The sequence below is a fragment of the Uloborus diversus genome, unplaced genomic scaffold (assembly GCF_026930045.1).
Source record: "Uloborus diversus isolate 005 unplaced genomic scaffold, Udiv.v.3.1 scaffold_284, whole genome shotgun sequence".
Lineage (NCBI taxonomy): Eukaryota > Metazoa > Arthropoda > Arachnida > Araneae > Uloboridae > Uloborus > Uloborus diversus.
Window position 1 is genome coordinate 173,258 of NW_026558444.1, and position 22,521 is coordinate 195,778.

General features: G+C 32.0%; 1 protein-coding gene across 1 annotated transcript in view; it reads left to right on the forward strand.

Annotated features, from left to right (window-relative positions):
* Positions 1-20,729, forward strand: part of LOC129233245 (electroneutral sodium bicarbonate exchanger 1-like) — a gene marked incomplete at its 3' end in the record, with an annotated part of 72,240 nt that extends 51,511 nt beyond the window's left edge. The window contains 7 exon segments of the mRNA XM_054867298.1: positions 1,491-1,781; positions 8,469-8,582; positions 8,778-8,945; positions 15,215-15,393; positions 15,504-15,576; positions 17,077-17,145; positions 20,553-20,729. Coding sequence (XP_054723273.1) covers positions 1,491-1,781; positions 8,469-8,582; positions 8,778-8,945; positions 15,215-15,393; positions 15,504-15,576; positions 17,077-17,145; positions 20,553-20,729 — 1,071 coding nt within the window.
* Positions 20,730-22,521: the final 1,792 nt, after the last annotated feature.

Here is a 22,521-nt window from a genome sequence, read left to right on the forward strand (position 1 = left end):
AAAAAATGGTATTTAAATTTAATGTTTACCTTTCAGCATTTTTTAACTTCTTTTTTTTGGGGGGGGGGGGGAGGGGGGGAGTACCTGTGTGTTCTCTTGATAATTTATTTTTATTTGTAAGTGTTAACTGTAAGTGTTTTACCCTACTTTTTGTATTAGAGATTGAGATGTTCCAAGCTGCCAGACATGAAGTTTACCAATTTGGAGCACTTTCTTGGTTACTTTCTTTCGGTTTGGTTACTTTCTTGGAGCAGCGTGATGTGTATATTTACTGTTCATTGAAAATATGTGTAGAGGAATGTTTTACTGTATGGAGTAAAATATTGTGTATGAGAAACAGAAATTCTTGTCTCTGTCTTGATTTCACTCCCTTTTTGCCAAGCATTTATTCCCTTGATATTGCTGTGAACCATACCAGTTCTTATCATAGAATGTTTTTATTATTGCAATAGATGCTTGAAAATCCGAGTCTCAAAATCTGGAGCTTATGTTTAATTCAAAGTGCTTTATTTTTATTTTCAGGTTTTTTTGTGAAGGAAAAATAGCTAAAAAAATGAGTTGCATTAAAATCTGAAAATCAAAATAGTTTGCTACTGCATAATATTTACCTTACTACAAAAAAATAATAAGGTATTTAGATGTGAATGTCAACAACACTTGTCAGATAGTTTGAAATATTCATTGACTACTAGGGATTAATACAAAAAAAGATTTCAAACTAGTATTGTTTTGATACAAAGTACAAATAGAAATCCTTTTTGGAATATCTGATTGCAGTCAACAAGAAAAGTGAAAACTGGTGTTTATGAAATTTTACCCTTTTGTGACTTAACATTTTGTAGTGTGCAAAGTACTTGTACTTTGATATCGCATACACATACATACAACTTTCAGGACAAAACTGATCGAAATGGATTTGGAGACAGGGCCATTTCACAGTATTTTGTCCCAATGTAAAGTTCACAACATGGCTTTTTTTTATGCCATAACTAAGGAATGCACTAATGTTTTTCTTTACAAAATTGAGATAGATGTGGTGTTCGTATAATTGAAAGTTCAGTTTATTGGAGTTTTGATAAGCACTCTGTATTGGGTAATAGCATTCAAGGCAAATTCTAAATTGCATTACTTTAATTGAGTGAAATGTCACTTTTGTTAAAACAAAAGCAAACTTTAATTATCAAAAGCTCAAAATGATTTTAGGTGAAAAATAACAATTTATTCTTTAAATTATTTTGAATTAACATTTTATTATGAGGGATTTGAACTCTTTGCACAACATTGCTACAAATAAATTTCTGACTAAGCCTGTTACCAGTTATTGATAGAGAATACTTGGCAGTTGCAATACAAATATTACATGCTCTCAAAGTGAACTTTTTCAATGCATGTGAGATTGTGTGAATACAAAATATTATTTTGAAACATATTGAGTTTATGAAATCTTAACTTATGAGGTATTTCCAACTTTCCATGTACTATTTTTACAGGTATTGGCTATTGGCCATTATTATCCGTTAAGTTCTCCATCAGTTCAAGATTTCCCTGGCACATGTGTATGTACACCAATCAATAGCACAGATTTGGATGAATCCACATTGAATGTCTTCAGTTCGTACAATAGCTCAATGTGTAGTTCTTTCAATGGGACATTGACTGGACCTGGCTGTATACCTCCTTATCCTGATGTCTACTTATTTTCCATAATTTTGTATGCCTCCACATTTTCAATATCCGTCTTCTTGAAAGAATTCAAGTTCACTCCATTTTTCCCATCAAAGGTTAGTCAATGTAAAATTTTTAAACTATAAAAGCAAGAAATGTATAAGGGTCATTCCATGTTAAGTGATCCAAAGTTTTTTCCCTCACCTTTTTGTATTTCTTTGAAATTTGGCTTATCAATTGTACCCTTTGAGGTAATCAAAGTCCAAATTTTTAGATTTTTATCTCTATTATTTTTTTATTTATGACTCTTTGATTTTTCGAAAAACCCTCTTTTTATCATGGATGCTTGAACATAAAATGAACGATAACTCAGCATCAAATATAGATAGAAAAATTTGGTAAAAAGCATTTTAAAGTACATTAGTTGCTGTTTAATGGGATATGCAACATGACTAATTTCAGAAAAGTTTTAATTAAAAAAAAAAGAAATTTAAATTTTAAATTTAAATTTCTCAGAAAAGGTATAATGATTTTTTTTTTTTTAATTCTCAAAAATTTGTGTGTATTTTATGTTTATTTGTGCAAAGTTTCAAGTTGGGATCTCAATGGGATCATACTTTTATAAATTTTAATAGAATTTGACTTATGAAATAATGACATGTCTAACTAGTTAAATTTGGGGTTCTCTTACTAGGGATGGTCTAGTAAGTAGTAATTTATCATGACTATGCTTGAAATGAGCTGACATGAATTTGTAGATTAGTACCACCCCCCCCCCCCTCCAAGAGTTCTAATCATAACAAACTGGGACGCACGCTGCTAAACATCAGTATTGACTAAGGCTTATAAATGGGGGAGGGGTCATAAAAACTATAAGTCAGTAAAACTTTAACAGACAAATAGAACCACTCATTTGTATCTTTTCTTTCAGCTGCACTCCAAATGTTGTAGAAAGACAGTTAGTTTTATGCCGACAGACATATGATCTGATACTTAGATTTATTTTTAGTTTAGTGTAAAAAGAATGGAACAACGTGAGGGAGGGGGAGGGAAACACTCCTATTTTGCTATGATCTTGGGGCAAACTATTTCTTTCCTCCCTCAAAAATTGAAAGTTGGTGCTGGGGTAGGGGATAAAATGAATCATAACTTCCTTATCAGATATTGAATTAATCAAGTACACTTTGTAAAGGTCGGATTGAAAAAGAAACACTTGGTCTGAAAAAAAAAGTATCAGGTGAGGCGTGATATTAGTATAGTGTTAATCATATGTGTGGCTGGGTGGGGGAGGGGGAGCAATGTACTTTGTCTTGCTTTAAAGAAGAACATTTACCAGCTTTTAATATGTTTTCTATTCATTTTGTTTTATTTTATTCATTTATTTTTTACATTTTAAAAATAGTTTTGAAAAAAAAATGAAAGTGGTGGTGCGGGGAGGAGAGGGGGTGGGCCTTTTCTTGCTTTAGAGAAGAACATTTACCAACTTTTAATAAGTTTACTATTTATTTTGATTTTTTATTTATTTATTTATTTATTTTGCATTTTGAAAAGTTTTGATAAAAAAAATATTAAAAGTGGTGGGGGGGGGGGGGGCTTACCAATCTACAAATTCATGTCAGCTCATTTCAAGCATAGTCATGATCAATTACTTACTAGTCCATCCCCAGTAAGAGAACCCCATATTTAACTAATTAGAATCTGAAAAATGTCATTATTTTTTATAAGTGAAATTTTATTTAAAAATTCATAAAAATATGATCCCATTGAGATCCCAACTTGAAACTTTGCACAAATAAAGGTAAAGTACGCACAAATTTTTGAGAGTTTTTTTTTTTTAAATTCATTATACCTTTTCTGAGAAATTTAAATTTAAAATTTAAATTTCATTTTTTAGAAATTATTATTATTATTATTATTATTATTTTTTTTTTTTTGAAATTAGTCATGTTGCATATCCCATTAAACAGCAACTAATGTACTTTAAAATGCTTCGTACTAAATCTTTCTATCTATATTTGGTGCTGAGTTATCGTCCATTTTATGTTCAAGCATTCATGAAAAAAAGAGGGTTTTTCGAAAGATCAAAGTGTCATAAATAAAAAAATAATAGAGATAAAAATCTAAAAATTTGGACTTTTGATTACCTTGAAGGGTACAATCGATGAGCCAAATTTCAAAGAAATACAAAAGTGTGAGGGAAAAAATTTCCCAAATTTTAGATCACTTGACATGGAATGACCCATAAAAAGCTTTTTAAATCATAGCATTAGCCAGACATAACTTTTTTAAATGTTATACAAGGCTGTGTCTGTATAGTGTGCTTGCTATGTGCAGAATATTGCACTTACTGTCATGAAATCTGGTTATAGGGTGGTAAGTCTGGTGAGACTGTCCTAAAGGTCCCTTAAGTAGAACAGTGAGTGCTGAATTATGAAATTAATTATTTTATTAAATGTTTTGTTATTTTTTTAATCAAAGGGATCAGCAACTAGGAAAATTCAGAAAAGTCTTTAAATTTTACTAGTTTGTAAAAGTTTGGACCTTGTGTAATAGTCTAAGAATTGTTGTTTTACGTTGTTTTTTTTCAAGTAAAAAAAAAGCATTACATCCCAGAAATAACAGTTTGAAACAATTTTTTTCAGAAAGTATGAGTGTACTAAACCAAAAGAAAAGCCTGGAAAAATTTCTTTTTTTTTTTTTAGTATTGGCCCATTGTTTGTTTTTTTAATGCAGAAAGAAATTTAAAAATATTTAAATTGGTTTTTAATGAAATGGTAATTCAAATAATATTAACTTGAGTTGCAGTAGATTCAGAGAAGTTGCTAACACTCCTGTTTTATAGATTACCAAAAAAGAAAAGATAAATAATTTTTTCTTAGAAATACAATGTGTTATCTTCTTATAAGTAACAGAGTTTGTACGAGTCATGGAAATCCTGGAAAGTCATGGGGAAAAAATAAACAAATTTCAGACCTGGAAAAGTCATGGAAAATTAATATTATGATTAAAAGTCATGGATTTTTTTTTTTTTACAAGTCATGGAAAAATTTGTTGATCAGTAAGAAAGCAACAGTAGCTAAAAGAGCAGTAAAAACATTGAGTGATTTAAAAGTATTGCTTGTAAAAGATATTATTACTGAAAAATTGAATGATTCCAAAAATAAATCTGAGTTTTGGAATCCTGTTGCATTTGCTGCATTTGTAACAGTCTGTTGCATCTGTAACAGTCGCCCCACCTTTTTTTTTGTAATTTGATTTTACTACTGGGATATTACTAGTTCTGAATTTACCATTATTTTCAGCACTTTTTATATATTATTATACCCTTTATATATATTTTAATATAAGTCACTCATATATTTTATATTCTATAGTGGTAGAATTACATGTTCTTGATTTTGCCTCACTCACTCAGAAAGTAATTCAATTGCATCTGAGTTCATTTAAACCACTCTTAAGAAAATCATTTATAAATTAATTAGAGCTTATCTTAATTTGTTGAAGGCTTTAGAAAATCAATACTTTTGTCTGGGGATAGAACATTGAAATAGGGGAATTCTAATACTCTAAAATAGTGGTGCCCAGCCTACGACTTGCAAAATGGATTCCCATGTGGGCCAGCTAAAATATCTGGTTTAGATAAATGAATTTACTGAAAAACATTGCTTTACTTTAAAGAACAAAAATACTGTCTAGTTACATGGATGGTTAGATGCACTGTTGACACCTAAGGGCAATATTTCAAAAAGTAAATTTATTATTCAAAGCTTTAATGACTCATGCAAACTTTGTTCCATTCATTACTATTCTACCCTATTCATTAGACATTTAAACATCAGTATATTGCATTCTCTGTATTTTTACTTCACTTAAATTCATATGTTAAAGACAAATAAGAACAGTTTATAATTAGTTTCTACAGTGTGCACTGACGTTTTTTCAATCATAAGCACAAGTAAGCGCTTCGATGAGGTAGTAGCATTTAGAAAAAGTTTTGCTAAATGCCTATTTCCGAAAATTGGAGAGTTTGACATTAAATAGTACTATTCTCTTCGTGTAACAAGGTCATGAAATTTTTTTTTATGAAGTCATGAAACAGTCTTGGAAAAGTCGTGGAATTTTTTAATCTGAAGTGAATATGAACCCTGAAGTAAGCTCACATCTAAACAGATACGGTTAAACTTTTTTTTTTGGGAGGGGGGGGCAAAGGAAAAACGCAATATTGTTGGTACCATATTAAGCTAATAAATATGAAAATTGGCTCTTTTCAGGAGAGCCAAAACACTGAATATAATTAAAATTCTTTCCTGACACGTATAGTTAATTTCAGTGTTTTAGCGTTTATAGATAACTTTAAGAGTAAAAAAACTATTATTTGAAGTAGTTATAGCCAGTAGTCCTTTTTGATTACTATGATGGACGTCAAATTTGAAAAACGGGATTTTTTATTTGTTAGTTTAGCGTGGTGCCGACGATGTACTCTAATAATCGATGCAAGGAAAGTCAATATATGGGGATTATTGAAGATGTATGGAATAAGTAATTCAAGTATTGGATGATATGAAATCAAGCAAATGCAAACTAAATCATAAAATGGTACCTCTTGTGATTTTCCTATTGGGAATAATTGTTCTTCCAAATTTTATGCAAGCTCATGAGGAGGTATGGTTTTGTATAATCAATTTGCAAACACGACCTCACAATTAAAGATATTATGTATAGAAATGTTTCTATGTGCTTTTTGATGTTTTGTTTACATTAAATAGAAAGACTGGTCATTGCTCAAGCTTGACACAAAGCGGTAGTTAGGGAAAAAAATGTTTAGGAAAATTCATCCTTTTATTGGGTAGCTGTCATGATTGATAAATTTTTGTTAGGGCAAAAAAAAGGTCAGTTAAGACTACTTAGCCAGCTTTTATTTTCAAAGCAGACCTTCATTTTTAAAAGAATGATTTGAAACCAATTCACATTGAATTTGCATTATTTTTACAATAACGAAGCAAATATTTCAGGAAACAGTTGTCCCCCCCCCCCCAACTACAGCACTAGCAATAATCAAAGTTTGATTAAATTATTGACAATTTGTGATATCTAATTATTATGAACTAGAACAGGAGTAAAAGATAATGCAGTCGACTACCACTACACAATGCGAACCGACTTACGCGAAATGGCTATAACGCAAGTTTTACACGAGCAGAAGTTTTAGAGCTAAAACGAATTTCTAGCTCTCAACATGAAAATATTTGGAAAGGAATCATGATGCTAAGTTTTGGCCTTGTTATTGACTACTAAACATTGACTTCGTGAATGTACTTTCATCCTTTCAGCATCACTGACTGTGCAAGTTCCAACACACCGCACAACATAGCTTTATTAGTGTATCACCATTCCTCATATTTTTCATTCATTTATTCTAAATATGAAAGCTGATGAAATATTGTGGCACCTAGACACGCTGTTTCATCTAAAGTTTGAAGATGGAAACAAAAATCGAAGGTTTGTGATAATTTAAGGAAAGGTAAATATTCTTGATACGCTTGAACAACTAGAAAGTAAGTCGAAAGGAATAAGTGAATCTCTCATATGGATAATTAAAAATCAAGAGAAGGCAATCCGTATCAGTTCAGACCTTAAGTTTTAATATGAAACATGCAGAGTGGTGTTTAAGCAAAATGCACAATATGAAATTGGAATCTGCTCTTCTATTTTAGATTATAGAGACCCTGAAAGAATGGTGTTACCATAGATGTAAATGTTATAAAAGTAAATACAAAGCTACTGTATTAAAAAATATATTAGAATGACGATCAGACTGCGCAGCATAAATCATCTTTAATTTTAAAGTTAAAAATAACTTATTGTATCTACTGTATACTCTTACAGTGCAGTGCTTTACAATTACTACAATACTGTATGCAGCGTAGTTTTATTTTTATGTCTCTCTCTCCCATTAATCATTGATTTTGTGCATTGTAACCGTATTTTATGTTGAATAATGCAGCTTAAAATTTTAAAAAACGGTAAAAACTCGGCTCTTTATGTAACAAACGGTAATATATAGTTAAAAAAATTTCCTAAAACAGTTCAAAAACCGTTTAAAAATGTCGAAAATGATTGAGTATGTTAATTAAAAAAAATCATATACACAGCACTTTTCCACAACATGAAATTTCGACTAAAGCGAGAAGTCTTGGAATGCATCCCTCACGTAAGTCGGGATCCAACTGTATAACAATATTAAAATTCTCTAATTTGCAGATTTTTTTCTCAGCTGTCTTATCATTCTTAAGCACCCTTTTGCATTGATAAAGAAGTTCCTTGTAACCCCAAAACACTTGTCTGCAGTTTTCTGCAAATTTGCATTTAAACTTTGCAATGTTATCTTTTACTTCTCATCTTATAGGTATTGGTTTATTTCTTATTGCAAAAATATTACATGAAAGCATATTTTGCAACCATGGCTCAAAAATTTCTTGCTAAGCAATATTAGCTACTTAAAAGACCAAAATCAGATTTTAATTTATAGACTTAATATATTTATTCTGTAACATTATATTTTAATAAAGTTTTCTGCTATTTGCCCAAACCATAAAGTTGTTCGATCAATTTTATCAATTGGAATTAAATATTTTTTTCAAAGAATTTTTGGACAATTTAAAAAATTAAATTGTCCAAATTAATTAATTAATTTGGACAATTTAATTTTTTAAGTTGTATTTTAGAACAAATAGTAATTCATTGCTTCATTTTATTTATTTGTTATTTTTCTCTCATAATATTAATTAAAGTTTTGATTGTAGATACGAAGCACTATAAGCGATTTTGCAGTGGTAATATCCATCCTTTTAATGACAGTTGTTGATGCAAGCGTTGGCCTCCCTACACCAAAGTTACAAGTTCCAGCTAAATTTCAAGTAAGTACACATACCTAAATGCACCTTTGCTTGAACGTAAATTGAAAAACTTATTAGAATTTAAATTTAAATTAAAATCTCCTTCCAATTTTTAAATTGAATTCCTATAGAATTTAATGTTTGTTTTTACTAATATTGTATTAAGTATTCAAAAAGTTTCTAAATTTGTTTGACATCTTTATTTACCTATTTCAGCCAACGTGGAATACTGGACGAGGATGGCTTATTCCATTTTTTGGAGAAAAGAATCCTTGGTGGACCGCAATTGGTGCAATTTTACCGGCACTTTTAGCCACTATTTTGATTTTTATGGATCAACAAATCACAGCTGTAATTATTAATAGGCGGGAAAATAAATTGAAAGTAAGCATTATTGTATTTCTTGATTACGTTTCATTCAGTTTTAATATTAGAAAATGTTATTGATTTTCCTCACTATTGATACAAAGGCAATAAAATGAAAGATCATAACTAAGCACTGTGACCATAGGTCTATTTTACCTAACCCCAAACAAAGTCTTAAAAAGAGACCAGTAGCTGAAGCAAAATTCAGCTTTCAGCAATCACCTAAAGAGATAATGGAGGGGGTTCTAGAGGAATATCAAGAATTTCTCAAGGTTCTCTCATATGACAGCCAATGTGTTCAAACCTATAGATAGATAACACATCACAACAGTAGCACAGACTCCATGTCCAAGGGGCTTGAGGGGGGGTGAGCTCGGAACCCCCAATAATTTGTGTGTGTCTTTTCTTAGGGAGAGTCGGGAGTGCTTTACTGGAGGATTAGTTTCTTTTCACTTGAAGAGTGTCAGTGATAATTGAAGTGTTTGAGGAATTTGTAGACTTATTTTAAACTCCAATATCAAGGCAAAGACTCTAATTACTATACTAAAAGATGTTCTCGTACGCTTAAACTTGCCTTTTCAGGATTTGAGAGGACTGCTGTGATGACACGTCAAGTACGAGAATGGAATATTTTGAAGTTCGGTGAACTTCAAAAGTTGGTTTTATATTTACAGCCACAAACAATATATGTCCACTGCATGTCTCACCACAAAATAGAACTGTGAAAATGTCCCGTAAGACAAGTGGCATGGTATAATTGAACCAGAAAATTTATAAACCAATTTTTATATTCTTTTGTCTTGAAAACGCCTTGTCACATGTTACTGGTTTGTGTGGCACAGAAAATATGTAAAATGGCATTTTCAAGGTACAAAATTCAAAAAATCTCCGGGGGTATGGGACTTATTTTATCATCTAAAAATGTTAAAGAAATGTTATTTTTTAAATAGAACTAGTTTTCAAGGTATGTTTTATGAACATTTTATATTTTAAATAGCAGTGCATCAACTCGAATTAGTGTTACAGAAATTTTCAATTTTTGACAAGAAACTTGTAAAATCAGAAACGGGGAAGCTGAAACTGGGGTTTGTTTGTCAGATTGTTGGTCTTATTTGTGAAATTAAGCAGCAATAGAGCGTTGCCTCAAATGCAGATACAGTGAAACCTGTGTAAATTGACCACTTGTGGTGCAGTACTTTGGTGGTCAACTTAGACAGGTGGTCAATTTATAGAGGGTAGTAACAAAACTTTTTTTTTTTCTTTTTCTTTCTTTTTTTTTTTTTTTTTTTTTGTCATTTCTTGTCCTATGAATTCATTTTTTTAACTAATTGGAATATTTTAAACTCACTTTCATTGCTTAACATTACTTTAAAACAATAAGAAAAATGTTTAAATATTTTTAGAGAATATTTACCAGAATGACGTGTAAAGTATTATACAAATTTAAAAATTCTGTGACTTGATCAAAAAAAAGAAAGCCTCATTGCTTAGGAAAAACTACTTGCTTGATATTAACAATTCCTATAAATTCATAACAAATCAAAAGTGACTCAAATTGTTAATTTGATTTTTTCTTTTACATTTGTAACTATGGTAATCTATTTTTCAACAAAATAACTCCTTATTGAAGTTTGGCGCACTTTCTGGGGTTTAACATTAGCCCAATGGTTTTCGATGGAAACATAAATCTTCACAGGTTTTTCAAAAATGTCTGGTTACTTATTTGAGACATAACTGATGAAACTTTTAGTACAATCTAATGCTTTTGCCTTGTGGTCAACTTAGAAAAGGTTTTTTACAATACTCCAAACCAAAGCTGGTGTATATTAGTGGTAGTGATGTAAAATACCAGAGTATTTATTTTTAGGGGTAAATACCCAGGGTATATACCCGGGTAAATACCCAAAATGGGTAAATACCCGTGTATTTATTTCAAAAATTTATATTCAACTAAAATACTTTTCTGTATGTATTCCATTATGTATATATACAATGAACCATATACAAAACAATAAAGTTTTGCCCAAAAATTGTATTTTGATCACATATTTAAAGAATTATTGTGCGAAACAGCTTAGCAATCTAATATGATATTCACATTAAATGTGTTGGATATGTCTAATCAATGTTGATAGCCAAATTTCAGATATAAAAAGTCATTCTACAAGAAGAAAAAAGCTTAACTGGTTACAAAAAAAAGCAAACATCATTTTTTAAGGTCCTAGTCTTTTATAACCCAGTAATATGTCCCTGCATGACATCAAAATGTAACGAAGTGTCGCTCAATTTATTATTACTATTTATTTACCTATATCTTATGCAGAAATTTCCTCCAAACTTAGTTCAATTGTTCAGGTGTATTCTGTATCACACATATATATATATACACACACATAATATACATAAACATTTAAAATTTTTAATCTTTTATTTTAGGGTTTATGTTTAAAAAAGAAAATATTCACCTTTTAATACTACCTAAAATTTTTTTGCAAAATGCGCAATTACTAGGGGATTTACCCTGTCTTCGGATAAATACCCAAGAAAATATTTACCTTCCCACCCTACAGGGAAGCAAATGCAAATGAGCAAGGCAACAGAAAAGAAAATTTTGCTTTTTTTTTTTTTTTTTGCTTATTAATGTGTAAACCGTTTCTATATTTTCCATGTTATCACTTATATATCAGTAAAATAAATAACACCATAGTGTCTTAATAACTTCTCAGTTTATTCTTCCAAACATCCCTCATGCTTCCTTTTTTTTTTTTTTTCATTTTGGATATGACTAAAATAGATTGTGATTTTGAAATCCTGAAGTTCATAATGAATTGCTTATACTTCTCCAATTATGACATTGAAAAGAAAGATTCTTTGGTTCACGATATGTTTCTTTCAAGATTTCATCAAGTCTTTCAATAAAAATTATAAACTGTGTAATACATATGTATATATCAGTTTTACCAATTTTTTCATATTTAGATTTTTAAAAAAAATTTTCATTCACTTTTTTGCATTTTTTATAAAATACCCAGTTTTTTTGGGTATTTACCCAGGCCTTGGGTAAATACCTGGGTAAATACCCAAAAAATATTTACCTACCCGCTGGGTATTTACCCGATCCACATCACTAATTAGTGGTCAAGATAGAGAGGTTGTCAAGTTACAGTGGTTTTCCTTCATTATGTAAGATAGGACTAATTCTGTTCCCGACAAAAGTGGTCAACTTAGACAGGTGGTTAACTTACAAAGGTGGTCAACTTTACAGATTTTACTGTATTTGCAAACAGGAAGGCTCTTAACAGCTCGGGGCTCTTAGGCATCTTCTGAACTTGCCTCTGCAATAATAAAGCTATAAAGTGATCTTTAGAATTAAATTATGGAAATCTCTTAATTATGTAAACAAAAAGTTTATCTTATTACAATAACTATTTATTTATTTTTTCCATGCAGAGTAGGTTTTGTTAATCTTCTTTGAGTGCCTAGCAACCATCCAGTCAATGGTGGTTCTAAACAGATTCAGATAAAAATATAAAGTATCTGCGCACGCAACTCAAAGGTATCTGCAAGCTAATCATTGTCTATCACATACAAAAAAAAGGGGGAGAGGAAAAAGAGGGGGGGGGGGTCTGGATTCCAAAAAAAAAAAAATTTTAATCATAAGAAATAAATACTTGCAGGTATATGCTTTGAGGTTACAAGGAAGTAATTTTCTTTCCGATTATGTGAGCCTATGGATGCGAAGACCTAAGCTAAATTTCAATATTTTAAAACTAAGCTTCTTTTAGCAGTCTATATTATCTAGCTTTGATTACTACGTTTATACTAGCAATATTAATTTTAAACAAATTAGAAGTAAAGAAGGAGAACCTGAATGGTTGTCGCGAGATGCGCGTGCTCGCAACGAATGTATCCGCACAACGGCGAATGCATCCACCTTATGCGCTTGCGTGTATACTATCTATTTATAACTTTTACAAATTAATTTAAAAATATCAGTTTAAAACAATCTAGAAATAAGCAGTAAGAATTTAAACGATTATCGCGAGATGCGCGTACACGCAGCGAATGTATACGGACAGCAAACGTGCGGGTGTACCATATACAACTTGTAATAATTTTTACAATCTAAATAAATAACATCATTATCAATTCAAAACGAATTAGAAGTAAAGAAACTACCTTTACTTTTTATTCGTTTCAAATTGATCTAATCTTTATCTTTTATTTAAGAACTTTTACGATTATCGGACGACGTGCAACTCCGCGGCGAATGTATCCGCGCACGGCGTGCGCGCGTGCGTCTACATTATCTAGCTCTGGTTCTAAAATTAGAATGGTTTTTTTTCTCACCTGAGAAATGTGCTTCTGATAGACAGGGCTCGTTTAAGACATTGTAGGGCCCTAGGTCACATACTTTTTCGAGGTTCTCTGCCATCAAACCTTAAAAACGCAAACATTTGAAGGAAACTAAGAGAGCCAACTTCAGATGCTCTCATACACACTCAAAATAGATGTTGGAGTGCAGAGAATCTCGGATCTTAAGTAAGCAGAAGAAAAAGGAAATAAATAAAGGAGAAAATCTTAAATTTTCTTTTTCTTTCTTAAATAAGAGACTAGAACTCAAAAAATTTGGCTTTTTGGCCTCCCTAAAAAAAACAGGCCCTAGGGCCATGGCTTAGTCTTTCTTCTCGGTAATCATGCCCTGCTAATAACCGAAACTAAAACAGAAAATTTCTTCTAATTAAAGCTGGATTGATGGTGTGTGTGTTGTGATGAGTTTTTAAACACTGACTAAACGCCCTTCCTTTTTGACATAACTCGTGCTGTGCCCTAATTAGTTCCAGTCAATTATTCTTCATTTTAAATATGGTTCTTATACTTACTAAAGTTTTACCTTTGCAGTGTACATTTTCTTACACTTTCATTCAGGGTTGGCCGGATTGGACCCAATTGGGTTGGACCCAATGGGTTTTTTTGAAAAAACCCATTTAAAAAACCCATTATTTAGCCTACTTTTGGGTTTTTTTTAAAATTTTTTGAGAAGTTTTTTAAAAAAGTAATTAATTTAAATACTTTTACAATTTAAACTTCTATTTTATTTGTTCTTCACCACAAACAATGGACATAAAAAATGAATTTTGAACTTTAATAGTATTTCTTAACTCTTAACTGCATTAAAAATACTTCAAAGATTTAAAAAATATATATTTACCTTTTATCTTTAACTGGTCAATAAATAACTCAAATTATCTTCACTAAGTCCTGTCACGTCTGGTTTTCTCCATATTTGTAGATTGTACAGAGGAAACTACTCTAGCCAAAAGGCTTTCGTGTGAATTATTTTCTGCAACCCGACACGTCACAAATTTCGAATTAACAAGTTATGTTTTTTTTTTAGAAATTAACAGGTTTTACAAATGGTCGGACAGAAAACAGAATAGGATGTACAGTATTTTCATTATCTTACAAAAAAGTTTAATATTTCTTACTCTGTACACAGAAATAGAAAAACAGGCAACATAAAATTCCAAGAAATGTCTTGATTAAGCTGGAATTCAGTAAATAGGGATTTAAACTACTTGAGGTTCTACAGTAGTTTTGCATAAAAAAAATGAAATACAATAAAGTAAAATGCAAAAAAAAAAAAAAAGTAGTAATTAAAAACAAACAATAGATTTTATCACTCAAGAAGTAATTTTGCCTTAACTGTTGGTCATCATGGAAACTAAAAAATCTGAAACTTTCTTCGGTTTTGTCGGCTTTTATACTATTCTTCAGAAAACGCTGAATTTTAACTAGTTTTCCAGCTTTTTTTATCCCAAGACAATTCTTGTGCTTTGTTCATATACTTACGCTACAATATGCTACAAGTACCCTACATTTTCCCTAAAAAAAGACAAAAAACCCACATTTCTTTTAAAAAACCCAGCTTTAGTTGGGTTTATTTGGGTTTTATTTAAAAAAACCCAAAAAACCCTGGGTCCATGGGCTTTTTTAAAAAAACCCGGGTTTTTGCCAACCCTGCTTTCATTTGGTTTACTTCTGAAATACATATATTTACAAAAAAAAAATTTAATGTTCAAGTATTGTTGAAATCTGAATTTGAATTCCCTTTAAAAATCGGGGCTTGAGCCAACAGGTATCCTTTCTCGTATGCATACAGATTCATATCATCTCTAAATGTACTTGCCTTGCCTATAGATGTATTTCAGAAATTATAATCATTGATTAAATGTTTGAAAATTTGCTTTTATAATCTTGTCAATCTTGTTTTATTTTACTTTCAGAAAGGTTGTGGCTATCACTTGGATTTGTTTGTTCTTGCTTTACTGATTGTTATATGTTCTGTATTGGGTCTTCCTTGGTTCGTGGCAGCTACTGTTCTTGCAATGACCCATGTCAATTCTCTTCGCATGGAATCGGAATGTTCAGCACCTGGAGAAAAACCTCAGTTTTTAGGCGTCAGGTATTGTGCTTTTTCAGGCTTACGTTTATCATGTACTGACTATCAGGTCACTAAATGGCTTTTAACTCACTGTCTTGCTTCATGCGTTTTATTTTTTTTTTCTTTTTCAGAGAACAGAGAGTTACACAAATTTGCATCTTTGCTTTAGTGGGCTTGTCAGTTCTATTTACTTCTGTCCTTCAGGTATATTTTTTTGTGTTAATTTGTTCATACTGATTACTTTGATATTGTCTAACCACTGTTGAGATGGAAAAGGGAGGCGGAGGTTATTATCCAGTTTAGAGGTGGAAATGAACGCATCTACTGTTTTTGCAGATGTTTGTTAGCCTTTAAATTAAACAGAGACATGTTGACATAAACGAAACATGATCATTAAATTTTTCCTTTTTTCCCTCGTTCAGATAAACTTGTTTAAACTGGCCGTTAGCCAATTCCATGCAATCGTGGGCAGACAGTATACTATTTGGGAGTAACAGATGTGTATAAGAACTATTTTGCAATGGTGTTACAGATTTCTTAATGACGTACAAATGATACGGTTAAAGACTGTTACAAAACTTCAAGGTACCACAAATTTTGTTCATCTTTATATATAAAAGTTGTTGTATGTGGCTATCTATCTATATCATCGCTACTTCTGGTGAAGGACAAAAAACAGCATCGAACCAGGTATCGATAAATTTATAAGTTTCTTGGAGCATATCTATGAGACTTCAATTAGCAGATATATTAATTAAAAACGATTAAAACCCTAACCCCTAATGAACCCTGGCGGTTCTTCTTCGGAACAATTTTCCCTGCTTTCAGATCGCTTCTCCCATAATATTTCCCATCAATTTGGTAAACAGCCAAGCGCAAGTTACTCACAGAGTGAAGGTTTTTCTTTTTCTCTGTTTAAAGTGGAAGTTATTGAATAGTTCAGAATCAAATGATTCTATAGCTGTGCCATGAAACAAATTAATACACTGTTAATTGATGTACCAACGTAGGCTATGTGTTTCTTGATGCAATATTTTTTTATCTTTTCCTTTGGAAGAATGTAATTTGTATACCGAAACTGTGTGTCATTTAAGTCTCTTTTGCTAAGAGAAGCCAAAGGAAGTACATCGCCGAAGGCGCTGTACTTTAGTATTTCGGAAGAACAGAGTTGTACACTAACCCACCAGAGGCGTATTGTGCGAGCCGCCGTTGGAGGCAAGGTCGAGGCAGGTGTGCCCCAGGCGGCTAGTTGTAACAGGAATTTTGTCGTAATGGAATTCAAACAGCGTTTTTTTCTTTCTGATGTAGCTGTGTTAGAGGCACTACCTTTTGCAGTTCTAATAATCACCCAAAAAAACATCGACTCTTTGATATGGCACCGCTATGGGCTGATGCCATTACCACAAGAATTTTGATGCTGTTTTCCCCTCGTTTGGTGCGAAACTGCATTAAGAATTTTATTTTGCAAAGAGCACTTCAAACCAAATCAGTACTCGAGGGATCTTTTAGATGCTGCATAATTTTACAACAAAGACATTGTCAATTTTCTGCCTCATGAAAATCCACCAACTTGAGCCAGGATCAAACGTATGCCTTTGGGCATAAAAGGCGTTTGAAAAAAAAAAATTCTTTTTGTCCTCTATGTAATTTGTAATTAGGTATTTAATTATATTTTGGGTTCATATGATGATTTTTATAATTTAGTATATTCCAATGCCTGTTTTATATGGAGTCTTCTTATACATGGGAGCTTCTTCACTCCAAGGCTCACAGGTATGTGATTTGCTATAAGTTTTGTTTTAGTGGATGCCTAGCTTTCCCATACAAACTGAAAACTATTGTTAAAATAATATGCATTTTTATGTATCTAGTATATGACTTATATTTTCAACTGCTTTATTTATTTGTATTTAATTTTATTTATTTTTTGCTCATAACTTTTCTTGCAGTTTTGTTTTTAAAATCATTTTCATGCTTTTTACCAATAAAAACAAGCCTTTAGTTTACTAGCTACTTCAAAATGAAAGCAAACTTTGTAAGAAATTCAAAAATTCAGTGAAAAATGTTTGATAAACAAAAGCATGACTAAAATTTCCCTTATTAAAGTTGTTTAATTTTCTGAATTTGGAATTAAAAACTATAAAATGTATTATGCACACAATGCAGAAAAAAAAAAAGCTCTTACACCGAGGTTGTGCTTGTCACACATACACAAATCCATGTTTTGGGTTTCTGTTCACCATCCAAGTCGTGGAACAGGTTAATTCTGGACCATGTTCTCGCAGATGTTTTGTGAAATTTCGGGGACTCAGAGTTGTTTAGCCGCAAAACATCTGCGAGAACATAGAGCAAAATTCAGCTGTGTTATGATATGGATGGTGTTCTACTGATGTATAATGACTGACTTCAAAGTAGTCTTTGTATAACAAACACTGCATTTAATATAATGTAGAACATTTTTTTAAAGGGGGGGGAGGGGAGGAGTTCACTTTCAGACCACTCTGTACAGCTGAAGCAAAAAAATATGCCAATTCACAAACATTGATGTCCTAGTGACCTTTATCATTCAAATGCTTATTTTCATTCATTTAACCTAAATTTAGCTTTAAAAAAAGATCTTCATGTATGTATCCTAACTTTTAATTTCATAATTTGTATATAAAGTGTCTTAAAACAATGACAACCTATATTTATAAGCACAAATAATTTCAAGTATCATTATTTTATAAATATTTTACTGTCTGGTACATTAAGTAAAAGAATATTCTCTGAATCAGACTTGCAATATGTTATAGGGTTCCAACTTCACCCTATTAATGATCTGAACTTGGTTGCTAGGGTACAGTACAGTAGGGAGCTTTGGTGGTTCCCCTCCCCTGAAATCATTGGTTTTAATCTATATTGCCAATCCTAAATTGTTAAAAATCTTTACTAATATTATAAAGAGAGAGGGCGGATATTTGTGTGTTTATATGTTCGAGGTAATCTCCGGAACCTCTGCACCTATTTGAAAAATTCTTTCACTATATGAAAGGTGCTTTCTTACTGAGTAACATAGGCTATAGTTCGAAAAAATCCGATAAATAGTTCTTTTTTCATTTCAATTTAGGCCCAAATTTCACGTAAATTGCCTATTATTGGCTATTAAAAGGGGTGAAAATTGCTTGCACATATTAATATTTTATATCGTGGAAAAGCGTAGAATTTTCGGGTTCTAAGCAGTTTGTTTCAATGCTCTAACTTCATTACATTAACATTCATTTGCGTTTTTAGCTCGAACTTTTTTAGGCTTAGCTGAAATTTTAGCAATACTTTCTTCATTAAATTTATCAATAAAAAGTGAAAGAATTGTCCCACAATTTTCTTTTTGACACCGTTGGAAAATGCGACATTTTTTACTCCAGAAATATCTAGACCTATGGTCGAAAAAATAACCTTCTATCTCCAAAGGAAAAAAAGTTACAAGCCATTAAAAATAAACTTCGAATAAATTTAATCTCCATTAAAATTGCTGATGTTTTGTTTTACATTGCTATGGTTACGGTGTTTTAGCTTCGCTTCATTTTAATTTCTTAAAGGTCCACAAACTTGGCGCCACGGAATTATTAAGCAGTGGGGAAATGTTTTCGCGAATTCTGCATATTTTACGATCTAGGTTATGATAATTCCCCCGGACAATGTAGAAATTGTGGGAAGAGTTTGAAAACTAGGAGACTTAGCAATTTTCCCAGTTATCGCCAAATTTGTGGCCGCCAAAGACAAAGGGCTAATGCATTTCGGCTATGGTCTTGCTGATAGTTACAGAAGCAAACGATTATAGCCCATAATTGACGATAGCGCCAAACCCCCCAGTTATCGAAATATTTTCGAAATTACTAATGAAAAGAAACCACTCCATCGAAAAAGCAGGAGGGGATGGAAGTTGTATTTGTACACGCTTTTAAATTTAATTGTAAAGAAGAACATTACTATGATTTAGTTTTCGAAACTTAATGATATCCAAACAAAATATCAGTGTGAAAAGTAGCCAAGTTCGATCGAAATGAGGTTCTGGGTAGACGGTGTAACCGACAAGATTCAGATCTCAACGGATAACAAGTTCCATAGCAGTTCCTCATGGAAATCGGATTGCCCCATGTTCTTCAATTCATTTTGAAAACAATTTTTTACTTTCTTTCATCCCAGATTTAAACTTGCCAAGTTACTGTATAATTGGAGTGGGCCCATTTTTTGGAAATTGTTTTTTGACGATCAAAACTTGACGGAAGTTTAAAATCCACAAACAAAGAAAATAAAAAAATTGTCTTCTGAATGAATTGGAAAACATGGGACAATCCAACTTCTGAGGAACAGCTATGGAACTTGGTACCCGTTTAGAGCTGAATTATTTTATCGGTGACACCGTCTACCCAGTACCTCATTTTGATCGAACTTGGCTCCTTTTCACATTCATGTTTTGTTGGGATTTTATTTTACAGCGATCCATTGCATACGGTAATGTCCACAGTCCTGCTATTTTAATTACAATAGAGAAAATAGTGCCTTTTAGGTTAATAACCATGGAAGGATTGAGGGGAATTGCAGCGAGATTTTGGACTTTTTTATTTATTCACACATAGACAACATGAGAAAGATTTTCAGTGTAAAGAAAGGAAATACACCACTCAGAGCATCTGAGGTTATCGGAGTCACATTTACCGGCATTGGAAGCGAAGTTCTACCACAATGCCATGAAGGCCCCCATTGCATAATGAATGAGGCTTAATGAGTGATATAGTTAACAAAATTATTCCAATAAATTAATGAAAAAAAAATTCTTTCGAGAGAATTTTGACGGACAGGTGTAATCTTTTTATCAGGATTTTTCTTAAAATTACTTTATGGACTATGTTTGGAGCTCAGAAAAAATTATATGTGCACATTTTAACTAACGGAACAGGATCTTTCTTTTTATTTCGGAGTGGAAAGAGAAATTTACACTTGCTCTAAGAGTTTTTTTTATTTAGTTTTATAGCATGAGCAGAGCCGTGCGGGTAGTCCTAGTTAATGTATAAACTGTATTGCTCACTCCCACTCCCCTCTCCCACCCTGGAGAAAATGCTGGCTATTCTAGTGCTTGAATGAATTGTAAAGTTTGAAATATTTGTGCTGTTTTGCTAATTTTTTTATATTTTCTTTAGTTCTTCGACAGAATGTTGATCATTTTTATGCCACAAAAGTATCAACCAGATCATGTATTTTTGCGCAGCGTGCCAACTCTACGCGTCCATTTGTTTACTGCTGTTCAGTTAACATGCTTGATTATCTTATGGGTTATTAAGTCTTATAAACCAACATCCATTGGATTTCCTCTAATGGTAAGTTCTTTTAAACAACATTATGCTTTTCTTAATCATATTTATAAATGTTAAACTGAATTTTTCTTTAAGGGTTAAGAGTGAATTGAATCCTATTTTAATGAAGTCCAAGGGACCAATAAAATGAAAATTCTTTTATTCTGATGTTACAAATATAGACATTGTCCTTATGCATAGTAAAAGATAAACATATAAATTATCTGCACACACAGCTCAAAAGTATCTGCAGGCATAGAAATCAGTATACAGTGGGTGGGCAAAATTTCTAATAAGAGTGTCTTTTGCCTTCAAACATGTAAAGGTGTCCTTTAAAGCTAAATGTGAACTTTTTCATTACTTTATCTACATTTTCATTGTTTAATAGTTATGTTAAGGGGTATTCTAGTCTAGAGGCTTAATTTTAAGGTGATTTTACAGGCGTAATAGAAAAAAAACAGCAGCTAATTTCACTATCCATTTTTATCAGTTTTTTATTAACACTTTAAAAGTATAAAAATGCATAATAGTTGAAAAAAAATTCAAAATTGTAGTTGGAGGAGGCTGGCAAAGTGAGACTCTAAAAAAGGGAGGTTCTCCTGGTTAACGTGATTCCAATCCTCCAGGTGATCTGAAACATAAAGTCAAGGTTAATTATTTCTAAACAAGGATGTAGAATTGTCTGGACGTAGCCGATTTGAAAAAAAAAATTTTTTTCACAAAATGGCATCTTTTTGAAAACAAAAGTTTATTTTCTGGCTCCTTTTTTGAACTTTGGTATTTTTTTAAAAATAATAAAAATTTAAAATTTCAAAACCCCTACATATGGACAATTTTGATAGTACTAAGAAAGTCTACCAAATTTCAAGTAAATTGGTGTATTAGAACTAGAGATATCTTGTCAACCGTATTGAAGAAACTAGTTTCGAGAAAAATGCTTTTAAAAATTGCAGTCTCATTTCAGCAAAAGAGTTTATTTCAACAAAATTAACTGTAACTCCAAAAACAATTTGAATTTCCATAAATCCTCTTAGAAACTTATTCTTAAAGGTCTAAACTCTGGGAATATGAAAGGGAAAAAAATCGTTTTTTTTATTTTGAATTTCTAGACCCCCTTGATTCAAAATTATCAGGCACTATCTATATCAAATGTATCTGCACAGCATCAAATGTATCCACCCATGGCGTGTGTGTGTGCGTCTATATTATCTAGCTATGTTGCTATCTAATATGAGTTGAGGATTACGAAAGTCCTGCTGAAACAAAATACACTGCTTGACATTGAAAATGCAACACCAAGAAGGAGTGTTCAGAAATTTATGCAAATTTTAGAGTAGACTAACATAACTGAGTTATGTAAATGATGTGAAATGCGCAGCTCTCCGACCCACATGAAGTAAGATATAAGGGAAGGAACTTGCAGAATGGGCAATATTCGTGTCGTTATTTCTGATTGGAGAATTATCGAAGAAATTTTGTTTTTGTCTTGGAGGATAACGTGTAACACGAGAGAATGCCAGACCGCCATCAACGAAGGCACTTCCAGCAGATAGACGATTTTACGAGGGGTATGGTGATCGGACTGAGAAGGGGAGGTTGGTCTGTACGTCAAATCACAGCTGATACCCACATGGATGTGAACGCAGTGCATTGACTGTGCCGAAGATGGTTGGAACAATGAAATGTGGCAAGATTGAGGGTGCAGGGGCAGCCAGAGTGACGTCAGAACGCGTTGATCGATGCATCAACCAACAAGCTGTAGCAGACTCACAAGTCACTTGTTTCTCGATTCTGCAGCAGGTGCAAGATACCCTGG